General features: G+C 44.9%; 1 protein-coding gene across 1 annotated transcript in view; it reads left to right on the top strand.

Annotated features, from left to right (window-relative positions):
• Positions 1–5,196: 5,196 nt before the first annotated feature.
• Positions 5,197–23,119, top strand: part of NCKAP5 (NCK associated protein 5) — a 734,641-nt gene continuing 716,718 nt past the window's right edge. The window contains exons 1-2 of the mRNA XM_045287417.1: positions 5,197–5,210; positions 5,480–6,049. Of these exons, the coding sequence (XP_045143352.1) occupies positions 5,197–5,210; positions 5,480–6,049 (584 nt within the window). The remainder of the gene's footprint in view (positions 5,211–5,479; positions 6,050–23,119) is intronic.

The raw sequence follows: 23,119 nt of genomic DNA, 5'->3' as shown, positions 1-23,119 counted from the left end.
TCCTGAAGACCTGTGCCTTTGAATTTTTTGAATTTGTATGTGAGCCTGAGCCATTTCTTTGTGATTAGTTTCAGAGTTATCATTGATGATCTGAGAAAACAATCTGTATGAAACTTGATTATGGGTTAGTAATCATTTGTCTGTTGCTAAGGGTTCATAAAAAGGAAAATACATAATGTTTTCTAGATCCATTTTCTCTCATAAATCTTGCTCAACATCAATATTTGATGAACAGAGGACCCTGAGAAAGCATCCATGGGCAGAAAGTTGCATGGCACTTGTCAGCATTGATTCCTTCATTGATTCACTACTTGATTTTCACACACTAAATAATTCCATGTGCTAGCCCTTACATAGGTTCCGGGATTCCCTGAATGTTGTACTATAGACCGACACTAACTGCTTCCCACTGCCATCAAGTCACTTCCAGCTCATAACAACTCAATGTGGTTTCTGAGACTGTACATCTTTACAGAAGCAGGCAGCCTTGTGTTTTTCCCAAGTGGTTGGTGGTTTGGAATTGCTAGTCTTGTAGTTATCAGCCCAAGGGTTAGCTCACAGCACCCAGGCCTCCGTGGACAAGCACTAGGCAAGTCATCTAGTAATCTTGATCAACTCTCAGAAGTTTCTAAATTGTTCTGTTAGGTTTTCTGTGGAGACAAGCGTAGCAGTATCAAGTGACTAGCATGTCATGCCCTTGTTGAAATCCTTCTTTATTAGGTTTTTTGCTGGGCTGTGGTGTGGTGGGTGGGTAGAGGGAGTTGCTCTACCCTGGCTGGCTCCTTTTGTTGGTTCTCCATATGGACATTCTAAGATTTGAGTTGCTCCAAGATTCATTCCTTGTGCCCACTTTGCTCTTAGGGAGCTGTATCTACACTTTATACAACTCATATTCACACCTATGCCGACACGTGTACCACAGACATGATCCTTGAAGGTTGACGCAATCGTTTACTCAGCATCTCAGTGTGGTTGGCAAACAGCAATAAGAACCATCAATGCAAACACAACTACCACACAATGTATGTGATACTTACCAACATCCAAGCCCTAGTCTACCAAAGCCAGTTGGTACCTAGTTTGTGGTGACGCATGGTGCCACCATGAGGGTCACAGTAGGTTTTCAGTGACTGTTAAAAAAAGATAACCTGGCCATCTGGGTGAACATGAACTTGCAACATTTTAGTTTACACTTGTGCTCCTTAAACCGTTGCACCATCCAGGAATTCTGGAACCATTCTATTCTCACTCTGGAACTAGCCTAAATTAATTAATTCTGAAATTTATGTTGTGTTAGACAGGGTTGTCTAGAGAGACAAAACCAGATTGCTAATAATTATATATATATATATAGATATATATATATAACACAAGAAATGAATGGTTAGATTATATACAGATAGATAGATAATACAAGAAATGAACAGTTAAATTATAAAGCAGTACAAATGGCTCAGTGCAACTCACTCCCGTGAGACAGTTGTGAGACACTGGCAGTCCTTCAAGTCTTGAGGGCCATCAGGTAGTCCTCTGTAGAGAGTCAGGCTATCCTGGCATAGGCAGCAAACAGTAAGGCAGGTCACCAACAGTTAGCCAGCTCACCAACCGTCAGTCCCCAGCTCAGGAGATGTAAATTCCAATTGTGTGGCAAGGCAAGTCTTAAAGGGACCTCAACTTACAGCAACACAGTCCACAAGTTAGGTGTCCCACAGGTAGTGTAGCTTGCAAACTGAGGCACAGAACAAGCAAGGCAGCCGCACACTGGTCCGATGATCAAAGAGCCAGAGACAAGAAAGGCGAGGCTCACTGAGCCATTTATCTCTCCGCCCTTCAATTAATCGCACATGTGTCTATCGACCAGGCTGGCACAATAAACTACCTATCTCATATATTAATTGGTATCCTAATCTTGACACATCCACAATTGAACTCCTGGTTCTTCCATCACAATTTGATCCACTCACAGTATCCCACTTTTCAGTTAACAGCAACTGCACAGATTGAACTGCTCAAGGGTCAATATTTAGAATCAAGTTTATTATCTTCCTTTCTTAAAAATCACCAGTCTTGAACAGACACTATTGGCTCTTAATTCAAAGCAATTCCAAACTATCTCTAATTCTTAGTACCTTTCTTGCAATGGCTCTGTCATAGCAAGCCATTTTCTCTCACTCACTCTTGCAATAGTTTACTAATAGAGCTCCCTGCTTCCTCTTTCTGTCCCTTATCATTCATGCTCAGTATGATAGCTACAGGGATCCAAACTCAGGGCAGGTCTTTCTTCGACTCAAAACTGTGTCTTCCCATGTAATTTAGTCTAAAACAAGCCTTTGCATATGTACGTGCCCACGTACACACACACACACACACAGTTGACAAGTTGATTCTGACTTATGGCGACCCAAGTGTCACCGAGTGGAATTGCACTCCACTGCAATGATTTTTTTCTTAGCTGTGATCTTTATGGAAACCAATCCCTAGGCCTTTCTTCCAGACACCAGTAGCTCAGTGCAAACCGTTTGCATCATCTCAGAATCCTTAAGTTGGTGCCATGGAGTCAGTTCCAACTCATAGTGACTGTTATGCACAACAGAATGAAACTCGGCTGGTCCCGTGCCACCCTACCATTTTTCTTATGTTTGAGGCCATTCTTGCAGGCACTGTGCCAATCATCCATCTTATCGAGAGTCCTTCTTGACTGCCCCTCTACTAAGCTTGTTATCTGGTGATTGGTCTCTCCTGATGACCTACCCAAAGGATGTGCTCTGTGAAATCCTACTGAATGATCTATAAGGTGACCAGATTTTCACACTGGTAAATCGAGACAAAAGCAGGACACCATTGATAAAACTCAGATCCTGGTGAAATAGCCACAGGGCAGTCAAAAACTGTATACCCTAGTTTGTTGTGCATTCTTTCCAAAATTTGGGACTTTTTTAAAACGCCGCGGGATGCAGGAAAAATTGTTAAAAATCGAGACTGTCCTGCCAAAAGCAGATGTCTGGTCACCTTAATCTATCACCTAAGCCCACCTCCATGACAGCAATTCACTCAACCTATTTCTGCTGCCTCATTTTTACACTGCTGGTCTAGGCAAAGGGCCACCTGCTCTTCCCTCTTCTCCAGATAGCTGCCCCTCACAATAATATTTCAGTGTGTTTTTGGTGGATGTTTACACAATAGTGTATTCTGACTTGCCAATATCTCTACATATGTTCAATGACATTGGTCATATTTTTTACAAGGAGTGAACTGTCTCAGCATCTGCATTGTGTTGCTTCTGTTTCCCTCACTGCCTCTAATCTTCGGCTCAGACTCAGCTTGCTCAGCCAGTCCTTCATAGAGCAACCAGTTTCTATACCAAGCAATCCTGCCTGCTTTACTTTCCTCCAAGTACTGTTTACCACTCCACAGAGGATACAATCTACTTACTTACCTTTTCCTCATGCCTGTTCTTTCTCCTAGATTGTGAATTCCATCAGGGCCAACCTTTCATTTGATATTTTCATTCCTATGTTTCAGTACTATCACACAATAAGCACACAGTCAGTGATGGAGAAAAGTAGACCAGATGCAGTTTGAAGGCCAAACCCAGGACTTGACGAACTGGAAGAAGGATTGTCCAGTTAGGCCACCACTGGGCCTGATAGAATTGAAAATAAACCACCCGCAGAGGAAATAATGCGCCAGAACTTAAACACTTGTTAATCAGAAACGTGCCTCCAGTCCAGTGCCTACCTCAGCCCAAGTGGTCTCTCCCTTCAAAATAACTAAGTGCTTGGGCACTGTCAGTTAAGCTAGCTACTCACCAACCTGACCCTTCATTCTGTTGACAACGATCCTTTTGGAAGTGTTTTCTTGGCAAGCCGTTAATCAATCTTACAACAACAACAAATATGTATATTTCTTATTGATAAACACATTGAACAAACTGATAATGAATGGAACGGATCCAGTATGAATTGAGCTATCTCAAAGTTTGCGATTAGTTGTTCTTGATTATGCATTCACATGTGCCCACTTTACCTTACTGATGGAGTCACCGCAATGCAGCCCTGGTGGGGCTGTCAGATAGACAGTTGACGGCTAGCAGTAAGGCTGACCGTGAGGACCAAACACAGCTCTACAGCAAAGCGAGAGAGATGACGTTGGCTGCTCTGGTAAAGATGCACAGCCTCAGAATTCACTTGATGGCAGGCAGTAGGTTGGGTTTGAGTTTTGTACATCAAACAGTCGGCATTCATGGAGTGAGTACCCCTCCGTGCAGAGTGCTGTTTGAACACCACTGGGCCACGGACCTAGTGGAAGACCCAGTCCTGGCTAGATAAGTGGATGTTTCATGTGGCTGGAACACGGTTCTCAAGTACTATATAAAGCAAAAGAGTGATTTGAACATTGATTGAAAACTCAATTCAAGCTTCATGGTAAAGTATATATTGTTTCCCCAGCCTTGAAAATTTGCCCTCTTTCAGACTTTCAGCTAGAGATTGGTTTATCCAACAAATTATTGCCCCAACTGCAATTATTTACTCAAGACCACCGCTCAGGCACTCCAGCAATTGGCAGCACTTCAGGAAATGTGAACACTGGGCATAACCACGCTGGTGATATTCTTGCATGCTTTAAACTTGTTTGTATAGCTAGGACTACTGCTATTTTTACCTTTAAAAAAGCAAACAGATTTGAGGGAATCCTTTTAAGCCTATCACGAGTAAACATATAGGTTTTTCTGTTGCAGTGTCAATACAGTAACTTATCAGTATATTATTAGAAAGTGTGCCCTATTTCATCTGCAGAAGTAATTGGTTTGGAAAAACATCCACTTTAGAAGTTGCAATTTTCTAATTAAACAGCATCTTTAAAAATAGCAGTTCTATGAGAATTTGGGGGAAAGGGGTGGGGGTGGGGATAATTAAACAGCATCTTTAAAAATAGCATTTTCTATGAGAATTTGGGGAAAAGGGGGGTGGGGGTAATTAAACAGCATCTTTAAAAATAGCATTTCTATGAGAATTTGGGGAAAAGGGGAGTGGGGAGAATTCTTCTAAACTTAAAATGGGGCTAAGCTGAGTTCAGCAGTTCTTGCCCAATGCAAATTTCTTTTCTCACTTAAATACCAGCAGGCGACTAGCAGCTGAGCATTGCCATCAATTCCTAGCAGGCCAACTTCTGGCTCCCAAGACTTTGGCTAACCTGATGATAAGATTATGGTACCTGCTTGTTTAGCTCATTAACAGACTTCCCCTCCACCCAGACAGAACAGCCGATTGGGGTGCGGGTGAGGGAGCCAGGGTCTACCAGGATGGGCTTATTGATTGATTGATTGATATGGAATAGGAAAAGGAAAACATTGTTTCCCCTCCTGGTCCCGCATTTCCTTTCGCTTCCTCCTTTGGGGCAGACAATAGAAGCCTCTGGCCCTGACGCCAGGTCCCGGCGCCCCTCGCCCCCGCCTCTCATCCCCGCCCCTCACCCCCAGGCCTCCCCAACTCCAGCTTCTGGCGGAGATTTGTCAGAACCGTTCGGTTGAGACTGATTGTGACTGCAGCAGATGGGCTGGATTTGACAGCCCGGATCCTAAGCAGCTTCTAAGTGGGTGGGGGGAGGGAGGGGAAGGGGGGGGGGGCGGGAATCTACGGGCCGCGCAGCCCAGCCGGGCGCTCCCTGGCCGCTCTTGCACGCGCGCCTCCGGGAGGAAAGTGGCACCGCGGCCCCCAGGGGCTTCCTCGAACGCCGGCGAGCCGTTCCCGGTGCAGCGAGGGCACGGGGACCCGGAGACCCGGGCGCAGAGGGGGGCAGCGCAACCCAACAAAGCCCAGAAGCGCGGGGGAGCTCCGAGGAGCCAGCTGCCGCGCCACCGGCGGCGGAGCGCGTGGGGCCGGGGCCGCCGTCTTGCGCTCCGGCCACGGCAAGTTTGTCAAGTCCACGCTCTTCGGCCAGCGCCCCGTGGCCGCGGAACTCACAGCAGCGCTGCAGGGTCGGCCCCTGGCGGGGACGGCGCCCACCCCTCCATCCCGGGCCCGCTGCAAAATGGTCCACCGCAGGCCAGGTAAGGGACCTGGGCCCCACCCCCTCCCCCCAGGCGTGTCCCCGGGGCGGCCACCTGGCCTCTGCGGCCCCCAACCCTTCTCACTGGAGCTCCTACTTGACCTTGGGGATTCCCTTCTTTTCAAGCCTCCGTCCTGGTCCTCTCGGCCCATTTTTGGGGCCATTGATCGCCCTTCCTCGCGGTCGCGTTTTCTTTCCATCTTACCCGATCCAAACGGTAGGGGGAGAAGTTGGAGGAGGGGGCGCAAGGTTACTGGCTCTGTTCCCCCGGACGCCGGCCGGGAACAGGACGGTGGTGGGAGTCGAAATGGGCTTCGTTCCCTCCCGCCTGGTGATTACAGCCACCTTGTGGTCTCTCCACTCCCAGCCCCCTTGCTCTCCACCTGTGGGGCCTCGCATTTGTGCCGGAAGTGCAAAGGAAAACACGCACACGTGCTGACAATTCTGCGGAGGCGCCCTTACCCGGGAAGGGTGGGGGCTTGGAGTTGCAGCAGGGAAGGTGGGCGGATCTTCAGGGCCGGGGTGGCCCCCCCCAAGTGCAAGGTTAGTTCTTCTTCCGCCCCTTGGCCTTAAATCCTGTGTCTGGGTGCTAACAGGACCCAGCGCCTCCAAGAGGGACCTAGAGGGTGAACTTGTGGTATTACTGTGCTGCCAGAAACCAGCGCCCCCCTCCAGGGGCCACCGGACTAGGCCCCCCACCCCACCCCGCTGGCTGACTCCAGCGAGGTGCATCCGCTCACACCTAACACTAGCACAACCACCACCCACTCTGGGCTCTGCGAGTCAGTTCCTGACCTTGTCTGCCCAGCTGGGGCTTCTCTCCCAGGCCTCAGGGCTTCCGCCCTCCCCAGCTCTCCCTGGGAGCTTGTGCCCTGTTGCTACTAGCAACTGCTTGTGCCTAAGGCTCAGCCCTTGAAGCGGCGTGTTGCAGATTGATGGTTAGAAATTCCGTGTTTTCTCATGCGGAGTGGCCCTTCAGTACACTGATCCTTGTAGCTCAGGCCTTCTGGGCTCCTGCAGACCCTTCCCCAACTGACCCTGCCCTACCCCACACACTCTTGAACAAAGAGTTAGTATATGCTGGTCCTCCAAAGCAAAGATTTGCTTCCCTGATCAATACTCAGCAACCTCAAATTTTTCCTTTCCATCTTTGAGGTTTCTGCGAGGTCTGATAAACTCAGCCCCCTACTCTTGACCTCTGTCGCTTCCTTCCCCACCTTTCCTGTCATCCTTGTCAGCCCTTGGTATATAGGACTGACATAGATCACTCCTTTAAGACACAATTAGTCCTCCAATTGCTCATCAAAGCATTTGCCCACGAAAGAGTTCATTTCGTACCAATTCCCTGTTTTGGGCCACTTCTCTCTCATTGTCATGTCTTCTCCCTCTTCTAACAAATAATTAATCATTTCCACTCTTAGAAAGCCAAGGCGCAGGTAATAGACCGTAGCTGAAAATGCTCAGCTCTGGGATTACCTGTCCATGCTTCTCCCTGTAACCCTCAAACTGCTTTGCTCTTCCAAGCCCGTACCATGGGCTAATAATGTCCATTCTCTAGACTAATGTAAATTAATTCCTACTCTAGTCTGAACCCCTTCTCTTCTGAAGTACTGCTCTCTAACAGGCCAGACTGCATTAACATAAAAATTCTCCTTAGAAGAAGGGCTTGTCCTGCAGTGGTTTCTCAGAACCCCGCTTTGGGGGGCAGTATATTTGTTGTCAGCGCTGTCATGTTTAACTTATTTTTGCTTGTGGACATTAATTTGAAAGACTGCACAATTCTTTCTTTTTTTTTTGCATTGAAAAATGTGTCATTGGCCCAATGTACATAACAAGAAGTTTGTCTTTAAACTGTGCAAGTCAGTGACATAAATGGCATTCACCATCTGATGATAACATCACTACTACGTTTTCGTCTTCACTCCCAGCAGAAATTAAGCACCCCTCCTATTCCCCACACCCCCAGACCCAGATACTCACTAATAACCTTTTGTCCCTGCCTTTATTTATTCTAGATAAGTACTCAATATCAACGGAGTCTGTGCTAGGCTGGCTTGTCTAGAAAAACCAAATCATTAGAACTTGTATATGTAAAAGAAAGAACTTCTTATCCAGAAGTAAATTTATATTAAGAAAACATCCCAGTCCAGGCCAACTCAAGGCCATTGAGTCTGATGCTAGCCAGAGTCCTATTCAGGCTTCCACCACAAAATAGGAAGCAGGAAGGAGGGTGGTCCCACTAAGGACAGTGGGTGCAGAGCCCAGTGCGTCATTGTTGGTGGGAGCATGGCAGGGAGCCGGCTGGGCTGCCCCTGGAGGGAGACACATCCCTCCAAGCAGAGAGGCTGAAGGACCAGAGAGAGAAGGTTTTGGGTCTCTCACGTAAAAGGGCCACACACCCAAGGTGGCATGACCAGACTCCCACCTGATTGACAGGTTGGACTCAACCATTATCTCCACCCAGGTACCATCAAGTTGGCATAAAATCTAACCCCCATAGGGCCATAGACTATTTACCCTTTTGTGACTTTCTCAAGTAGATGTGATTGAAAACAACCATGATTTGGGCCAGGTGGACTTTTTTCCTCAAAGTGAAATCTTTGCTTTTTCGCATTTTAAAAGGTTTTGTTTGTTTTGCGGCCAATTTTCCCAGTGCAACACACCCCTTGGTTTCTTGAAGGCTGCTTCCAAGGACTTTCGTTGTGGATCCATGTAAAAGACATTCTTCAGGATATTACTGTTTTCTCCATTTGTTATGATACTATTGGTTCTGATATGCAGGGTTTTGTTTTTTTTTTCCTCCCTTTTTGCTAAGGTGAAATCTATATACTGAAGATTGTAACTGTGGACCTTCACCAATCACTGCTTAAGTCTTTTTTCACTTTCCCCAGGCCTGGGTGTTAATGAGCCTTTCTTCCCTCCTGATGCCACATTCTTCTTCAGTGGTCCAGCTTCGTGGGTTATTTGCTCAGCGCACTGATTGAACCCATATGGCGAAAGGATAGCACCCTAATGAGCACTTCACCCATTTTTAAACCATCATCTTCTTGTTCGGTGTTGACTGTCTGCCTCAGGTTCTGCAGGAACACAATGAAGTGTCCTGGAATTCTCATTTTTTTGCAAAATTATCCATAATGTGTTATGATTCACAGTCAACTGCCTATGCACAACCAGTAAAACACAAGGAAAGAGCTCTGTTATTCGCCGCTTTTAGCCAGGATCCATCTGACATCAGCAGTGATAGCCCTCATTCCACATCCTCTCTCTAAGTGGTGAAATTTTAAAATTTCTTCATCTGGCATTTCTGCTTGGTGTGTAAATTTGTTGATGGATGGCTTTAAGCACTTTGTGAGTATCTGCAGCAAAATTTCACTTGAGCGTGGTATTCTTTGATAATATGTAACATTTTGTTGCGTCACCTTTCGTGGGAACGGGTCTCTTCCAATTGGTCGGGCGGGTGGCTGCCTTCCAAATTGGGGGGCACAGACGAGTGAGTGCTTCTAAATTGCCTTCATTGTTGAAACACCTTCATTGGTATTCCACCAATTCCTAGAGACCTTATATTTCAACAATGTGTTCAGGACAGTGTAGACCAGTGGATCTCAACCTTCCTAATATCGCAACCCTATAATACAGTTCCTCATTTTGTGACCCCCACAACCATCAAATCCATCAAATTATTTTTGTTGCTACTTCATAACTGTAATTTTGCTACTGTTATGAATCAGGCGACCCCTGTGAAAAGGTTTTCCGACCCCAAAAGATCACGACCCACAGGTTGAGAACTGCTGTTGTAGACTTTTTCCTTCAAGATCATCGACTTTTTTTTTAATCTCTTATTTTAATTAAGTATTTTATTGGGAGCTCTTACAGATATTATAACAATCCATAAGTCATTTAGATGAAGCATGATTTTATAATTGCTGCCACTATCAGTTTCAAAAATTATCTCCACCCTACCCCCAGAAACCCTTATTATCATATTATCTATTATTATTTGTTGCCGTATCTTACACCATCCAATGCATCCATTCATCTGAAATTCTGTTATTCGTTCCCCTTGAGTGGGGTTATACAGCCATCATTGCTATCAGCTCCTGCTCCCCCCCTTCCCCTTCCATTACCCTTAGAGAATCATTATTATCATTATTATCATTATAATCATACTGTTTCTGAAAGGTTATCTCTCTTGGCTCTTAATTATTCAAATGAACATACGAAAGTCTAACAAGATTAATGGGATAAAACAAAGAACATAATAGTAAGGGGAGGATATATTAAGGAACTAGACCCCCTTTGGGGGTCAAACGACCCTTTCACAGGGGTCACCTAAAACCACCGGAAAACCCATATTTCCGATGGTCTTTGGAACCCAGACACCGCTCCTCTGTCCGTCTCCAGGTGGGTCCGCCCACATCCAGATATGCCCACATGCGAGTACCTGGCATGAAGACTGTTACCCGTGCTACACCAGGCTTCAGGACAAAATTTCATTTATTTTTCATTAAAATTAATATTTCACAATAAATAATTACATTATTGTTTTGTGATTAATCACTAGGCTTTAATTATGTTCAATTTGTAACAATGAAAATACATCCTGCATATCAGATATTTACATGACGATTCATAACAGTAGCAAAATGACAGTGATGAAGTAGCAAGGAAAATAATGTTATGGTTGGGGGTCACCACACCATGAGGAACTGTAGTAAGGGGTCCACGGCATTAGGAAGGTTGAGAACCACTGAGCTAGAGGATAGGTATGTGTTTCTTCAGTGCTATATTGCTCCCTAGACTTATCATCCCTTCCGGGTGGTCCTTCAGAAGGACTGTACAATTATCTTACAGGTGGGTTTTGGGTCTCCACTTTGTCCACACTCCTTCGTGCCAATTTTATTTCTTGTTTTTGAACTTCTGATACCTTTCCCCGTTGACACCTCATGATCACACAGCTGTGTGCTTCTTCCATGTGGGCTTTGTTGCTTCCCTCCTAGATGGCTGCTTGTTTAACTTCAAGCCTTTAAGACCCTAGATGCTGTATCTTTCAATAGCCAGGCACCATCAGCTTTCTTCATAGCATTTGCTCACGCACCCATTTGTCTTCAGCGATCGTATTGGGAAGGTATCATACAGTGGCACAATATTAGAACAAACTGTTCTTGTACGGAGGTCAGATTTAGTAGAGGCCCAAAGTCCATCTGTTTCCTTGTTGTATTATTTATACACCGTATATAAGCCGAGATTTTCAGCACATCTTTAATGCAGTTTTTGTGGTAAAATTAGGTGCCTCGGCTGATATTGGGGTCGGCTTGTACTCGAGTATATACATACATAGACAAATGGACCTATCTTTGTATGTTTATATTTTTACATGTAGACATCTATATTTATACCTGTATGTAGTTTTTACTTTCTTCTTCTTTCCTCCTTGCCCCGATATCATGTGACCAAGTAAGGACAGGGACGGGAATAGCAAGGGCTCTGAAATTGATCGTGAGGAGAGTGTGGCATGCCTGCTTGTGTTTGATCAATCCCATTGGCTCTTGATGATATGCTACTTCCTGAAATGCTGGCTGTTAACTGTTCCTTTTTGGTGCACTTTCTCTCTGTGTTTCCGCCATCACCATGCTTTCTGCATTCTTCAATAGTGTAAATCAAGGCTTACATATTTTTCATTTCTTTCAGCTTTAGAAATATCCAGTGTTTTTTCCCCCCCTTTTGTTTTTCTAACTCCAGGTGTTTGCACATTTCATTATAATTTTTCACTTTGTCTTCTCTAGTTGCTTTTTAACATTTTCCATTCAGATCTTTTGATTCATCATCTTTTCTCTTTGCTGCTCTACATTAAAGAACACGTTTTGGACTTCTGTTTTGGTCATTTATTTCTTCTCTCTCTTTCTAATGTTCTTTCATGTGCTGCCTTTATGTCTTTGATGCCATCTCACAGCTTGGTCGTTAGTGTTCAATGCGTCAATTCTATTCTTGAAACGGTCTCTGTAGTTAGGTGGGGTATACTCAAGGCACTTTTAGTTTTCTTCAGCTTGAGCTTGAGCTTGTATATGAGCAATCGATGATTTGTTCCACCTTGAACCCCTGGCTTTGTTCTGACTGATGGTAATGAGTAACTGCATCATTTCTTTCAACTGATACAGTCTATCTGATTCCTCTGTGTTCCATCTGGCAAGGTACATTTGTATAGTTGTTCCTTGTGTTGTTAAGAAGGCGTTTTCCATGAATAGGTCGTTTGTTTTACAAAATGCAATCTCTACTACCACGTAAGGCGTATTTTCCAACCACGATCCTTATTCTGTTTCTGACTTTCACAATCCAATCACCAGGAATTAATGCATCTTGATTGCATGTCTGATCAATTTTAGACTTCAGAAACGGGTAAAATTTTTAAATGTCTTCATCTCTGGCATTTGTGTTTGTTGTGTAAACGTGAGTAGTCGTCATACTAACTGGTCTCTTATGTAGGCATATATGTATTATTCTGTCACTGATAGCACTGAATGCCAGGAAAGATTATGAAGTGTACTTTTTGATGGTGAATGTGAAACCAGGTCCCCTCACATTTTTCATTCTTGGCCCAGTAGACCATATGATTGCCCAATTCAAAATGGCCAATACCAATGCCTTTCAGCTCACTAATGCCTTGATTATCTTCATACAATCTGTTTCGTTTTTTCACTGTTCTAATTTGATAAGATTCATCTTCGAGCATTCCAAGTTCTTGTTATTAATGCATATTTGCAGCTGTTTCTCCTCAAACACATTGAGGCCCATGAAGCCTCACTCCATCCATATCAGTAAAGTCAGGTCTACTTTAAGAAGGCGCCTCTTTCTCTGTCGTATTTTGAGTGCCATCCAACCTTACTTACTGATAGTGGATCAGATCATGTTTGGCTGTTGTTCACAGGGTTCTCATGGGCCAGTTTAGTAGTTGCTCTGTCACACCCAACATTCTCTGCTTTTTCATTTACTAAGTTTGATAATTTTCATGATCCTGGCCACACAAAACTCTAAGAGGATACGATTAAAAGGTTTATTAAAAAAGGTAACAGGTTACAATATTGATGGAACTGCTGAGGACACAGTTGTTCAATCAGTATATGTTGCAAAGTGCTTCCAGCGCTGCTAATAATGGCCCAAAGGGCATGCCACTCTACTGCAAGTCTCAACCCAAAGACATTTAGCTCGATGCAAACCCAGCTCCCTCAACTAAGTGCCCAGAGAAACCTTACTCCACACTCTAGCCTCTGGCCCTCAAACACTCACCTTTACTTGTTCTGGTGGTGGTGGGGGTGTGGTGGGGGCTGGGAAGTCCACCAATCTGTGTCCTGCTCCTCTGCAAAGTTGTCATGTTGTGTTTCAAGGAAGTTCACTGCACGGAGGTCTTGGAACCTTGAGGCTGTGCCCCACTCCTGGCTCCTGCTGGTAATTGTAACAGCCCCCCTCCTGCTTCCCAGAGGGTTCATTTTATACCCAGCAGGGTGACAACCTCCAGGAAGCTTGATAACAGCTACTTACAGGTGAATCCTATCAACAGCTTCCCCCCATCTTCCTCCCCAGACCTGGGCAGGAGAAGGTCAGCTTGTGGGCGTTACAGAGACATTGGCTGGAAGAGCCACATGAAATCCTCCACTGACTCTCCGGCAGTAGATCACTAGGTCCTGCTACCTAATCTTTCGATCTAGAGAGAATCGTCGCTGAAACTGTGGGTCAAGCACATCTCTTTAGTTCTAAGTACAGATCACTGCTTCATTTCTCAAGTAAATATACATTTGAGGCGCTTGTGGGCATCTCCAGAATGCCTTGTAGTGAAAGGAAGTAACATCATTACCTTCTCGTTCGGCTTAATGTGCTAGCCTCCCAGAAACTTTGTGGGAACAGTTTCATCCCTGGGGATCCTAGGATAAGGCAACCGCCCAGAGCCCTGGAAACACTCTCCCTCCCACAGCCGCTGGGTCACTGGGCCACCGGGGTGGTGGGACGGAGCTTCTTCCTGGATGCCTTCTGGTAAGGTACACATTACAGACATTCCACTATCTTCTCCGGCCTCATTCTGGTAACTAAGCTTTATAAGCTTCTCCCAAATTGTTTATTTGGTGCTTTCGAGCTCCATCAGCTGTTGTGATTATGTGTGCAAGATTCTTTTTCATTTCAGTTCAGCAGGATTGCTGAGCATCTCAGGGCCTTTCGATGAAATCCCTCCTATTTAAAATTCCTGCTTGTGGGATTAGAGGAGATCATGTCATGAAAGCCTTTTGTAAACTGTATAGCAAAGCGTCGTGTGTTGTAATAATATTAATAACAGTAACTACAATCTAGCTGTAAAGTGGGCTTTAAAATGCTTCTCTTTGCCCTACTTTCAAGTCCTAGATTGGTGCCTAATAAAACAAGTTTTCCATGGAAGAGTAAGTGAGTGATTCAGTTTAAGTATCACTGCCATGGAAATATACATGCAAAATATGTTGAAATGGAAAATGTTTTGCTATATTTGTGTGTGTATTAAACAAAAAAGGGCAAAAATATATATATGAGGGGGCTTCAAAAACTCTGTGGAAACATTCCATTATCTTTAATTTCCCTTTTATCCCACTAATGATTTGAAGCTCCCTCAGATAAACATACATGCACAAAAATTTAGCCTTTCAACATTTTTTACGTATATAATCCAGTGCTATTACCCAGCGGTCCCTTGAGCCAACTGGAGAGCGTAGTTTGAGTCTTTGAGGCTGGAAGCTATGCCATGGGTATTTCTAGTCCTCGAAGGGTTAAGTACCTCTCAGGAAGATGTGCGCCACCTGTTTTGAAGCTGAAGGTGGTAGGGGTCAACTGTGTGGGGAACATGAACCTGAAGAAGTGGCAGAGAAGTTCCAGGAGGACACAGGGCAGTTAGGTGACTTTGACTTCAGTGGGGCAGCCAAAGGGGGAAAAAGAATCAGAAGGAAAGGTGGAGTTTATGAGTTATTAGAGAATAAGTGCCTTTATTCTTTGGTGAATGATTGGAAGCAAAAGAGTTTCTAGGATGGAAGTATCAAGAATGGAGCCAAGCATAAAGGGAGCAAAATGACAGACATTTCTTAGACAAGCTCAAACACTGACGTGTTGGACCTGGGGGGATCAGGACCATAGGATCAGGGGACACCTGTATCAGGGGACACCAGTAAGGCCAGTTGGCCTAACAGAGTCCACCAAGACAGTGTTCCACATCTGACTTTGATGAGTAGTGACTGAGGTCTTAAAACAACTTGTGAGCAGCCATCTGTGGTGCAAATCTGGGGTCTCTCCATCCAGAGGAAAAACTGTAATTAAAACAGAAAGACACGTGGAAACAACGAGCCCAGTGGGCTGATGAACCATGCAGACATCCGTTTCTGGAACACTGAGACCGGATAACTAGATGGTGCCTGGATCACATTAGAAAGTCCTAAATCATAAAGAGATCGGGCTTGCTGGTCACATAGAGACGGGCGAGACTCTCTAAGGCTATGGCTCTTCGTCACCCTTCCGTCTGGAACCGAAGTTGCCCTCATTGGAGTAATCAACCACTTACTATCAAGAGGGCACCATGTGCCCAAGGACAGGGCTAGAAAGGCAGAAAAATGGAATGGAAACAGGAGATGTGGTAGGAAGTCAGGGGTATGCGAGGATAACAGGGGTTTGAAATGAAGGAGTTGAAACAAGTGTGTATACATGGCTCCGTGTAAAATTAACGATCTACTCTATAAGCATCACCTAAATTACAAGAAAAAGTTAGGAAAAAAACCAGACTCCACACTCTTGATACACTTTTGCATGAAGTTCCATGTAGCAAACTCGCTCTTATTAACTTAAAACATTAGAAGGAGATCATTTGCCAATCCTCATCAGGAATCTTTCTGAATGATCTTTCTTTACAAAGATAGGACATGTGCAGAAGACACCTATGCTTTATTTAATTGAGAGTAGCTTTCACTCCAGGTGAGTGTGGCATAGTAAATGCCACTGAATAGACCCCAGCTCTCCAACTCTTGGTGCTCCTCTGGGTCTGAGTAGCGCTCGGCTCCTGGGGGTCTTGAATGGCCGATGTTTTTGGAAGTAGATTTCCCACCCTTTTTCTACTTAGGTGTCTCTAGGTGGGTTCCAATCTGTAACCTTTTTGTTAGCAGCTGACCTTGTTAACCATTTGCCTGACCCAGGGACTCTAATGAAATGAAACAATGAATCAGTTTAACCTCCTAGCACAGTGGTTCTCAACCTGTGGGTCGCGACCCCGGGAGGGGTGGGGGTGTCATCAAACGACCCTTTCACAGGAGTCGCCTGTTTCATAACAGTAGCAAAATTACAGTGATGAAGTAGCAAGGACAATAATTTTATGGTGTGGGGGGGTCACTACACGAGGAATTGTATGAGAGGGTCATGGCATTAGGAAGGTTGAGAACCACTCCACTGTTCTAACATCACGTTCAAACGCAATATGATGCAGCTCACCAATGTCACATTGGGATCAACTTGATTGCTAGACAGTTATTCTTTAGCTTTTCACCTTGATGACTCCTTATTTTTGCCTAACTTTTTACCCGCCCTCTCCATGTGACAGTATTAGAAACTCGGCTCTCCACCATGTTGTCCTATTGCACTCGTTTGGAATCAATTGTCTTTAAAACATGAAGTGGTACTTTATCTGAAGATGCCCTCGTGAAAAGTCCACACAGATGAAATGATGGGGCATTGCCTCGTATTTGGCTGACAGAATCCTTCTTCAATAGTGTCATCTCAAGTCTGAAATTTTTCTTCATCTTGAGACCTGTCTAGCAGGTGCTTGTCCTGTCTTTGAACATTTCGTTCTAATACTTTGTCTTCTTGAGCAAACCTTTGGACTCTTGTATTCAGTTCTTTGACTTCAGTCGTCTTCCTGTTGCATTAGCTACTCCCTGTTGAAGAGCAGGTGTCAGAGTCTCTTCTGAAGTCCATGTTGGACTTTTCTTTCTTTCTTCCCCTTTTATTGACCTTGGCTTTCTGATGGCATCCCATGGTTCTGTTCTTTGGTCCTTAGTGTTTCATGCATCAAATCTACTCTTGAGATGCTCTAAATGCATCAGGTAGCATGGACCTGGGAGACTTTGGGTCTTGCGCACTTGTTGTTTTCTTTGACCTCAACTTGAACGTGCATGTGATCCATTGATGGCCTTTTCTTGCAGTGGACTTCAGGTCAGCTGTTTTGGCGGATGAGCTTGTGCTTCTCCAGCATCTGTTTCTATGGATGTGAAAACTTGATTTGATTCCCATGTACTCAGTTTGACAAAGTCCACGTGTTTAGTCACTGTTTATTTTACACTTATGTTTTTGGACAAAACAAAGATGTTTGCAATGAATGAGCCATTGAGCTAATCACATTCTATTATGTGATCTCCAGTATAGTTTCTATCACCGAGGCTATATTTTCCAACTCCTGATCTTCCTCTTTGTTTCCAACTTTTGCCCTTCATCATCGGTTATTACAAGTAAATCTTTTTTAAAAATTTAGTAAATCACTTTATTGGGGGCTCTGACAGCTCTTATTACAATTCATACATCAATTGTATCAAGCACATTTGTACATTTGTTGCCATGATCATTTTCAAAACATTTTCTTTCTACTTGAGCCCTTGGTATCAGCTCCTCCTTTTTCCCTCTCTCCCCCTCCATCCCATCCCTGTGAATCCTTGATAAATTATTATTATTTTCAGTTAAAGTAATTCTTTTGTTAAATTAAGTAATCGTTTTATTAGGGGCTCATACAACTCATCACAATCTGTACATACGTCATTTGTGTCCAGCACATTAGTACATATGTTGACTTCCTCATTCTTACAGCACCCGCTTTCCACTTGAGCCCTTGGTGTCAGCTCATCTTTCCCCCTCCCTCCCCGCTCCCCCCTCCCCTGGACCCCTGATAATTTATAAATTATTATTATTTTATCATATCTTACCCCATCCAATGTCTCCCTCACCCACGTCTCCACTGTCTGTCCCCCAGGGAGGAGGCCATATGTAGACCTTGTCCTCTGTTCCCCCTTTCTCCCTCTCCTTTCCTCCACCCTCCCGCCATTGCCACTCTCTCCACTGCTCCTGGGGGGTTCATCTGTCCTGGGTTCACTGTATTTCCAGTTCCTATCTGTGCCAGTGCACCTCCTCCAGTCCAGCCGGATATGTAAGGTAGAATTGGGATCATGGTCATGGGGTGGAGGAAGCATTTAAGAACTAGAGGATAATTGCATATGTCATCGTTACTACACTGCACTCTTGATGGTAAGTTTCGTCCATTTCAGACTGGAAGAGTTGGTACCAGGTTGCAGTGTTTTCATGGTAGGATTTAATGGTTGGTGCATAGATTTGGATGGGTCTCCTGTTACCTCTTCTTCCTTGTGGATAACTTATGGTGAAGTCATATGGTTCCCCGGCAGAACAAAGGGAGATGGGTGATTGCTTCATAGGATTATTTTAATATTCTTAGGTTTAAAATTCAGAGGGTCAGAGCATTTTTTAAAAATTTTAGTTTTAAGATTTAGTATACAATAAGTTCCCAGGTTGCAAGTGTCTGATTTAGAGACAACTTATACACGCCTTCTAATGTTTTATTTAGATAAATGTACCATAACTTTTAAATGATTAAATCAGCAACACTATTTTTCAATACAGTCATCTTAACTTGCTGCATATACATCTTTTAAATTATTGAAAAATCTTTCTGCTTTCTTACACTTGGGAAAGCTAAATTAAGGCCTGCAAGCTGACCTACAAATTTGCCTTAAAGACATCGTTAGGGACAGAATCCACTCCAAACCTGGGGACTGCCTGTATTCCACTTAAGAGAACAGAGAACGTCCTATATTGAATTCTCACCAGTGTACACAGCCATTATCGATGAGGGGACTTCAAAAAGTTCACGGAGAAATTACATGAAAAGAGAATGGGATTTTTCCATGAACTCGTGAAAGCCTTCTCTTATTTTTCACAGGTAGATTCCTGGTATCTGTTAACAACAGAGCCCTTCCTTTGCCTATGTCAGGACTTTTCTTGACACAAGTCCCCTAGCATCACGATGTACGCCTTCATGCCAGAAACAAAATTCACAGAGATTGAGTGATAAGTCCTCTTAGTAGTGCATTTGTCTTGGCCTTTTAAAAAGAGTCCAATTCAGTGCAAGATATGACAAAATACTAATTTATAAATTATCAAGGGTTCATGAGGGAGAGGGGCGCTGGGAGGGAGGGGAACAATGAGGAGCTGATGCCGAGGGCTTACGTGGAGAGCAACGGTTTTGAGAATGCTGAGGGCAATGAATGTACACATGTGCTTTACACAATTGATGTATGCATGGATTGTGATAAGAGTTGTATGAGCCCCTAATAAAATGATTGAAAGAAAAAGAGTCCATTGGAAACAATGGTGCCCGAGAGGCTTGGTTTTACCTGTTAGATTTAAGGCAGCCAGAACATCTCAGGAGTGATGATGACTTATTTGGGGTGGGGTGGGGGGTGGGGAGGGGGTTCTCTTGAAGAGTGTGCTTGAGTTCAGCTTTCTCTCATTGTCAAGTTCACTTGCAGAGTTGCTGGTGGCGCAAGTCTCAAATGGACTATTCCATGCTCTTAGGGCAATACCATCTCGCATTTGAATTTATAATTGTAAACCTTTTTAAATGTGTATTCCCCCACTTTCCTCCCGTCAATTTTATACAGATAGGTTTGGCCTATATCCCTATTTTATAGATTAAGAAACTGCTGCTGAGAATGTAAATTACCTTTCCTCTATGGAACACAGAGCCTGAAAAAGGCAGAACTAATGTTCCAACCCAGACATTCTGCAACTGGGACATTCCTTCTACTTAGGGTCCGTTCCAGGGACAGATAAATGTGATGAAATGGGTGTGGGGAGCTAAAGCTTGGAGGATGTTTGTGTGAGTCTGGGTACTTTAAAGAAACAAATCCACAGAAACTCATGTATAAGAGAGAGCTTTATATAAAGCTTCAGTGCGCCTCAAGAAAACATCCCAACCTAGTGCTGCCCAAGCCCACAAGTCCAAAATTAACCCATTAACCCATATATCCAACACCAATCCACAAAGCCCTCCTCCATCTCACAAAACAGATGCAATGATGCCAACTGCAGGAGGAAAGCCGAGTCAGTGAATGTGTAAACATCTCAGCGCTGGCAGGGGTCTCCACATGGGTGCTCCAGCACCCAGGACTGCATCGAGTAGGTCCATGTGGCTTCTCCTTGGGAATGTCTTGCAGGAAGTGAGCCTTGCCAGATAAAGCAGGGAACTGGCTAAGGTAGCTGCACCCTGGTGCGACCATCAAAATGCAAGAGACCTGAGAACTCAAAAGGCGAGGTTCACCGAGCCATATATCCCTCTGCCCTTCAATTAACCCCACATGTGTTTATTGGCCAGGTTGGCACAATAAACGAACTAAATTAGTGTTGAAAGGAAGCAGGCAGGAGAGAGGGCCTGGGCTCCTAGTGTATTTCCCAAATCTACCACTTTCTGTCTTTGTGGACCCCAGTAATAATTTTTTTCCTCTTCTGTACCCCGTCATTCACTTTAATTGTGGGTTCTACAATATTGTCTCTTCCCTGAACTAGGATGAATAATACTTCACTGCTTCGTTGGCTTGCCATCAGTGCTGACGTATGTAAAGGGTCCCCCAGAGTTCCTGATGGACAGTAGGTTTTTGAGACACATGATAATCCTGCATCCCTCTCTCCCTGTATTTCTCCAGGAATCTGGCTTTCTAAGCCACAGAGCAGAACACAGGTTGCATTGCACATTCTCAGTGCACGTGGTCTTGTCACCCAAACGAGTGGAAAAGTAGAGCTTGCTTGGGGAAAGATTGACATCTTTTCCCGGGAATGGAGGGTTTGTTCTTCTCTCGGAGGGCTGCTGACATGAATGAACAAACTCCTCGAGCCCAAGAGGAGCCGGCCAAGTTCACCGCACAGACGACCCGAGGGGCTGTCTGCAGGCCTGCTAGACCCACTGCTCTTTAGAGGGGCTGGGAAGTGCTTGTGACTGGCTTTTTGCAGATGGCTGCTTCAGCACATTATTTTGGACAGCGGGGTGATTTCCACCAGCCACATGTGAAGTCCCTCGTTTGAAATTGGCAGGCTTCGTGCTGTACAACTTTAGAAGCTCTCTTGCCACTACCTTCAGGTTGACATTGAAGAGAAGCTTTTTCTGCTTGGATGTTGGATACGTTGGGGGCAGCGGGCCTCAAAATCTTCTAGTTTTTAAAGAGGGTGGCTGACAATCGCCACCAGTGGTATTGCAACCTCTTGGTGAGCCTTCATTTGCCCACGATGGTGACAGAGCAGAAGAGATATGTCCTGGAAATTTAGAAATGTCCTTCACAATGGTCAGGCTATAAGCACAGACCTGGCGGGCTCATTGGACGGTTGCCAGTGGTACCGAAAAAGGAGCCTGTTGGCATAGGGGGTTACGTGTTGGGCTGCGAGCCATAGGTCAGCAGTTCACACTACCAGCTGTGTCTTGGGAGGAGGAGGAAGCTTTCTGCTTCTGTAAACAGTTACAGCCTCAACAACCCATTGGGGCGGGGCTGCCCTGTCCTACAGTGCCACTGTGAGGGCACATAGACTGATGGCTGTGAGTCTGGCTTGGTTTTGGGCGGTATTGAGACAGTCCCCACTTCAGCTGGTGCCGGGTATCTGTGGAGGATGACACCGTAGGAGATTTTCCTTCGCTCCGTCTGTTTGGCCCACTGGGAATGGAACTCCATGGCATGGTCAGACGCCAAACGTGGGTCTTTTCTTCAGCGCACCTAGGCAGAGTTGCACGCACGCTGTCCTGGCAGATGACTTTATTTCTTCTTTTTAAAGGTCTCTTGGGAAATGTATTTTATAGCTGTTCTAAGTAAACGTTACTGCCAGGGAGCTCTTTCCTCAGTGCTCCCCAACATCTCTGCCATGTGAAAGCCAAGCTTCCGTGCTCTTGTTTGTTGAATCAGGGGACGTGGAGACGAGGGTGGCGTGACGGGCTGAATGATGATGCTTCAGGTCTTGGGAGGACACTGTGAACTCATTGCAGGTACCGTTCCCATTTTGCAGTTTTGATTCTTGATCCACAGATCCACCAATAATCCTTGCCTAAATGAATCAAAATTATATTGTAGTGGGTTATGACCAAGAAAAAACCTAGAAAAGACTTCTCGTCAGTTTAGAGTGTGAGGATCCAATTGCAGAGGTCTGTTCAAATAAATAAAATGCAGTTTATAATTCGTGGCTGCAGGAAAAGTCATTTGGGTCACGCTGGGGCTTCATTGCTATTAGTTTTTTAAAATCCTTTAAAAAAGAGAAATGCTCGAAGGCCCTGCTTCTGTACATTGATTTCACTTAGAGTTTCCAAGCTTTCTATCTGAATTCCTGCAGGGTAGCAAACCTTAGGGTAAAGCGTGGTATGGGGCCTTGCAATAAAGAGGGATCGCGTATACATTTTGGCGTCTGCCTGTCCTGGACCCATGGCCAACATAGATGGCTAAGCCACATTCATGCTTAGCCTGACTCTTCCTTGAGGCTGTTCAGTGTCCATTTTCGGGTGTAGGTTAAATAAAAAATAACATCTGTCTCTTTTGGGGCTATTGTTCTGATTGTGACTAGCAGCACACATTTTGTTTCGGGCTAATTAAAATAAAGTCTGAGAGAGTTTGTTTCTAATTTTGGTTCTTTCCCACCAAGGAGCTAGTTGGCAGCCAGAGACCGAGGAGGAGGGCACCCAGCTTTTTGGCCTGAAGAGCTCGTCTCAGGCACAGATGGCCTCATCCTGCGCCCTCCCTGGTGGTGCTGCAGGCACGTTTGGCGTGGTTTCAGAGCTTGCCTCACTCGGTGCTCTGCACCCAGGTTCGTCTCTGCTGCGGTTGGGCCATGAACTCAGCCCAGAAGACATACATCATGCCTGTTCCCAGGGTGCATGCCAAGTGTGAGGTTGTCCAGGGCTTCCGCCTGAGGGGAGGAGGGGAGGTGGGCGATGGGGGAGTAGTGGTGGTCGTGGTGGTGGTGAAACCGGTTGTCTCTGCTCCCCAGCCGCCCC

Source organism: Echinops telfairi, unplaced genomic scaffold, assembly GCF_000313985.2.
Source record: "Echinops telfairi isolate 266 unplaced genomic scaffold, ASM31398v2 ScPeMD7_15;HRSCAF=58, whole genome shotgun sequence".
NCBI lineage: Eukaryota > Metazoa > Chordata > Mammalia > Afrosoricida > Tenrecidae > Echinops > Echinops telfairi.
This window is presented reverse-complemented; position numbering and strand designations above follow the sequence as displayed.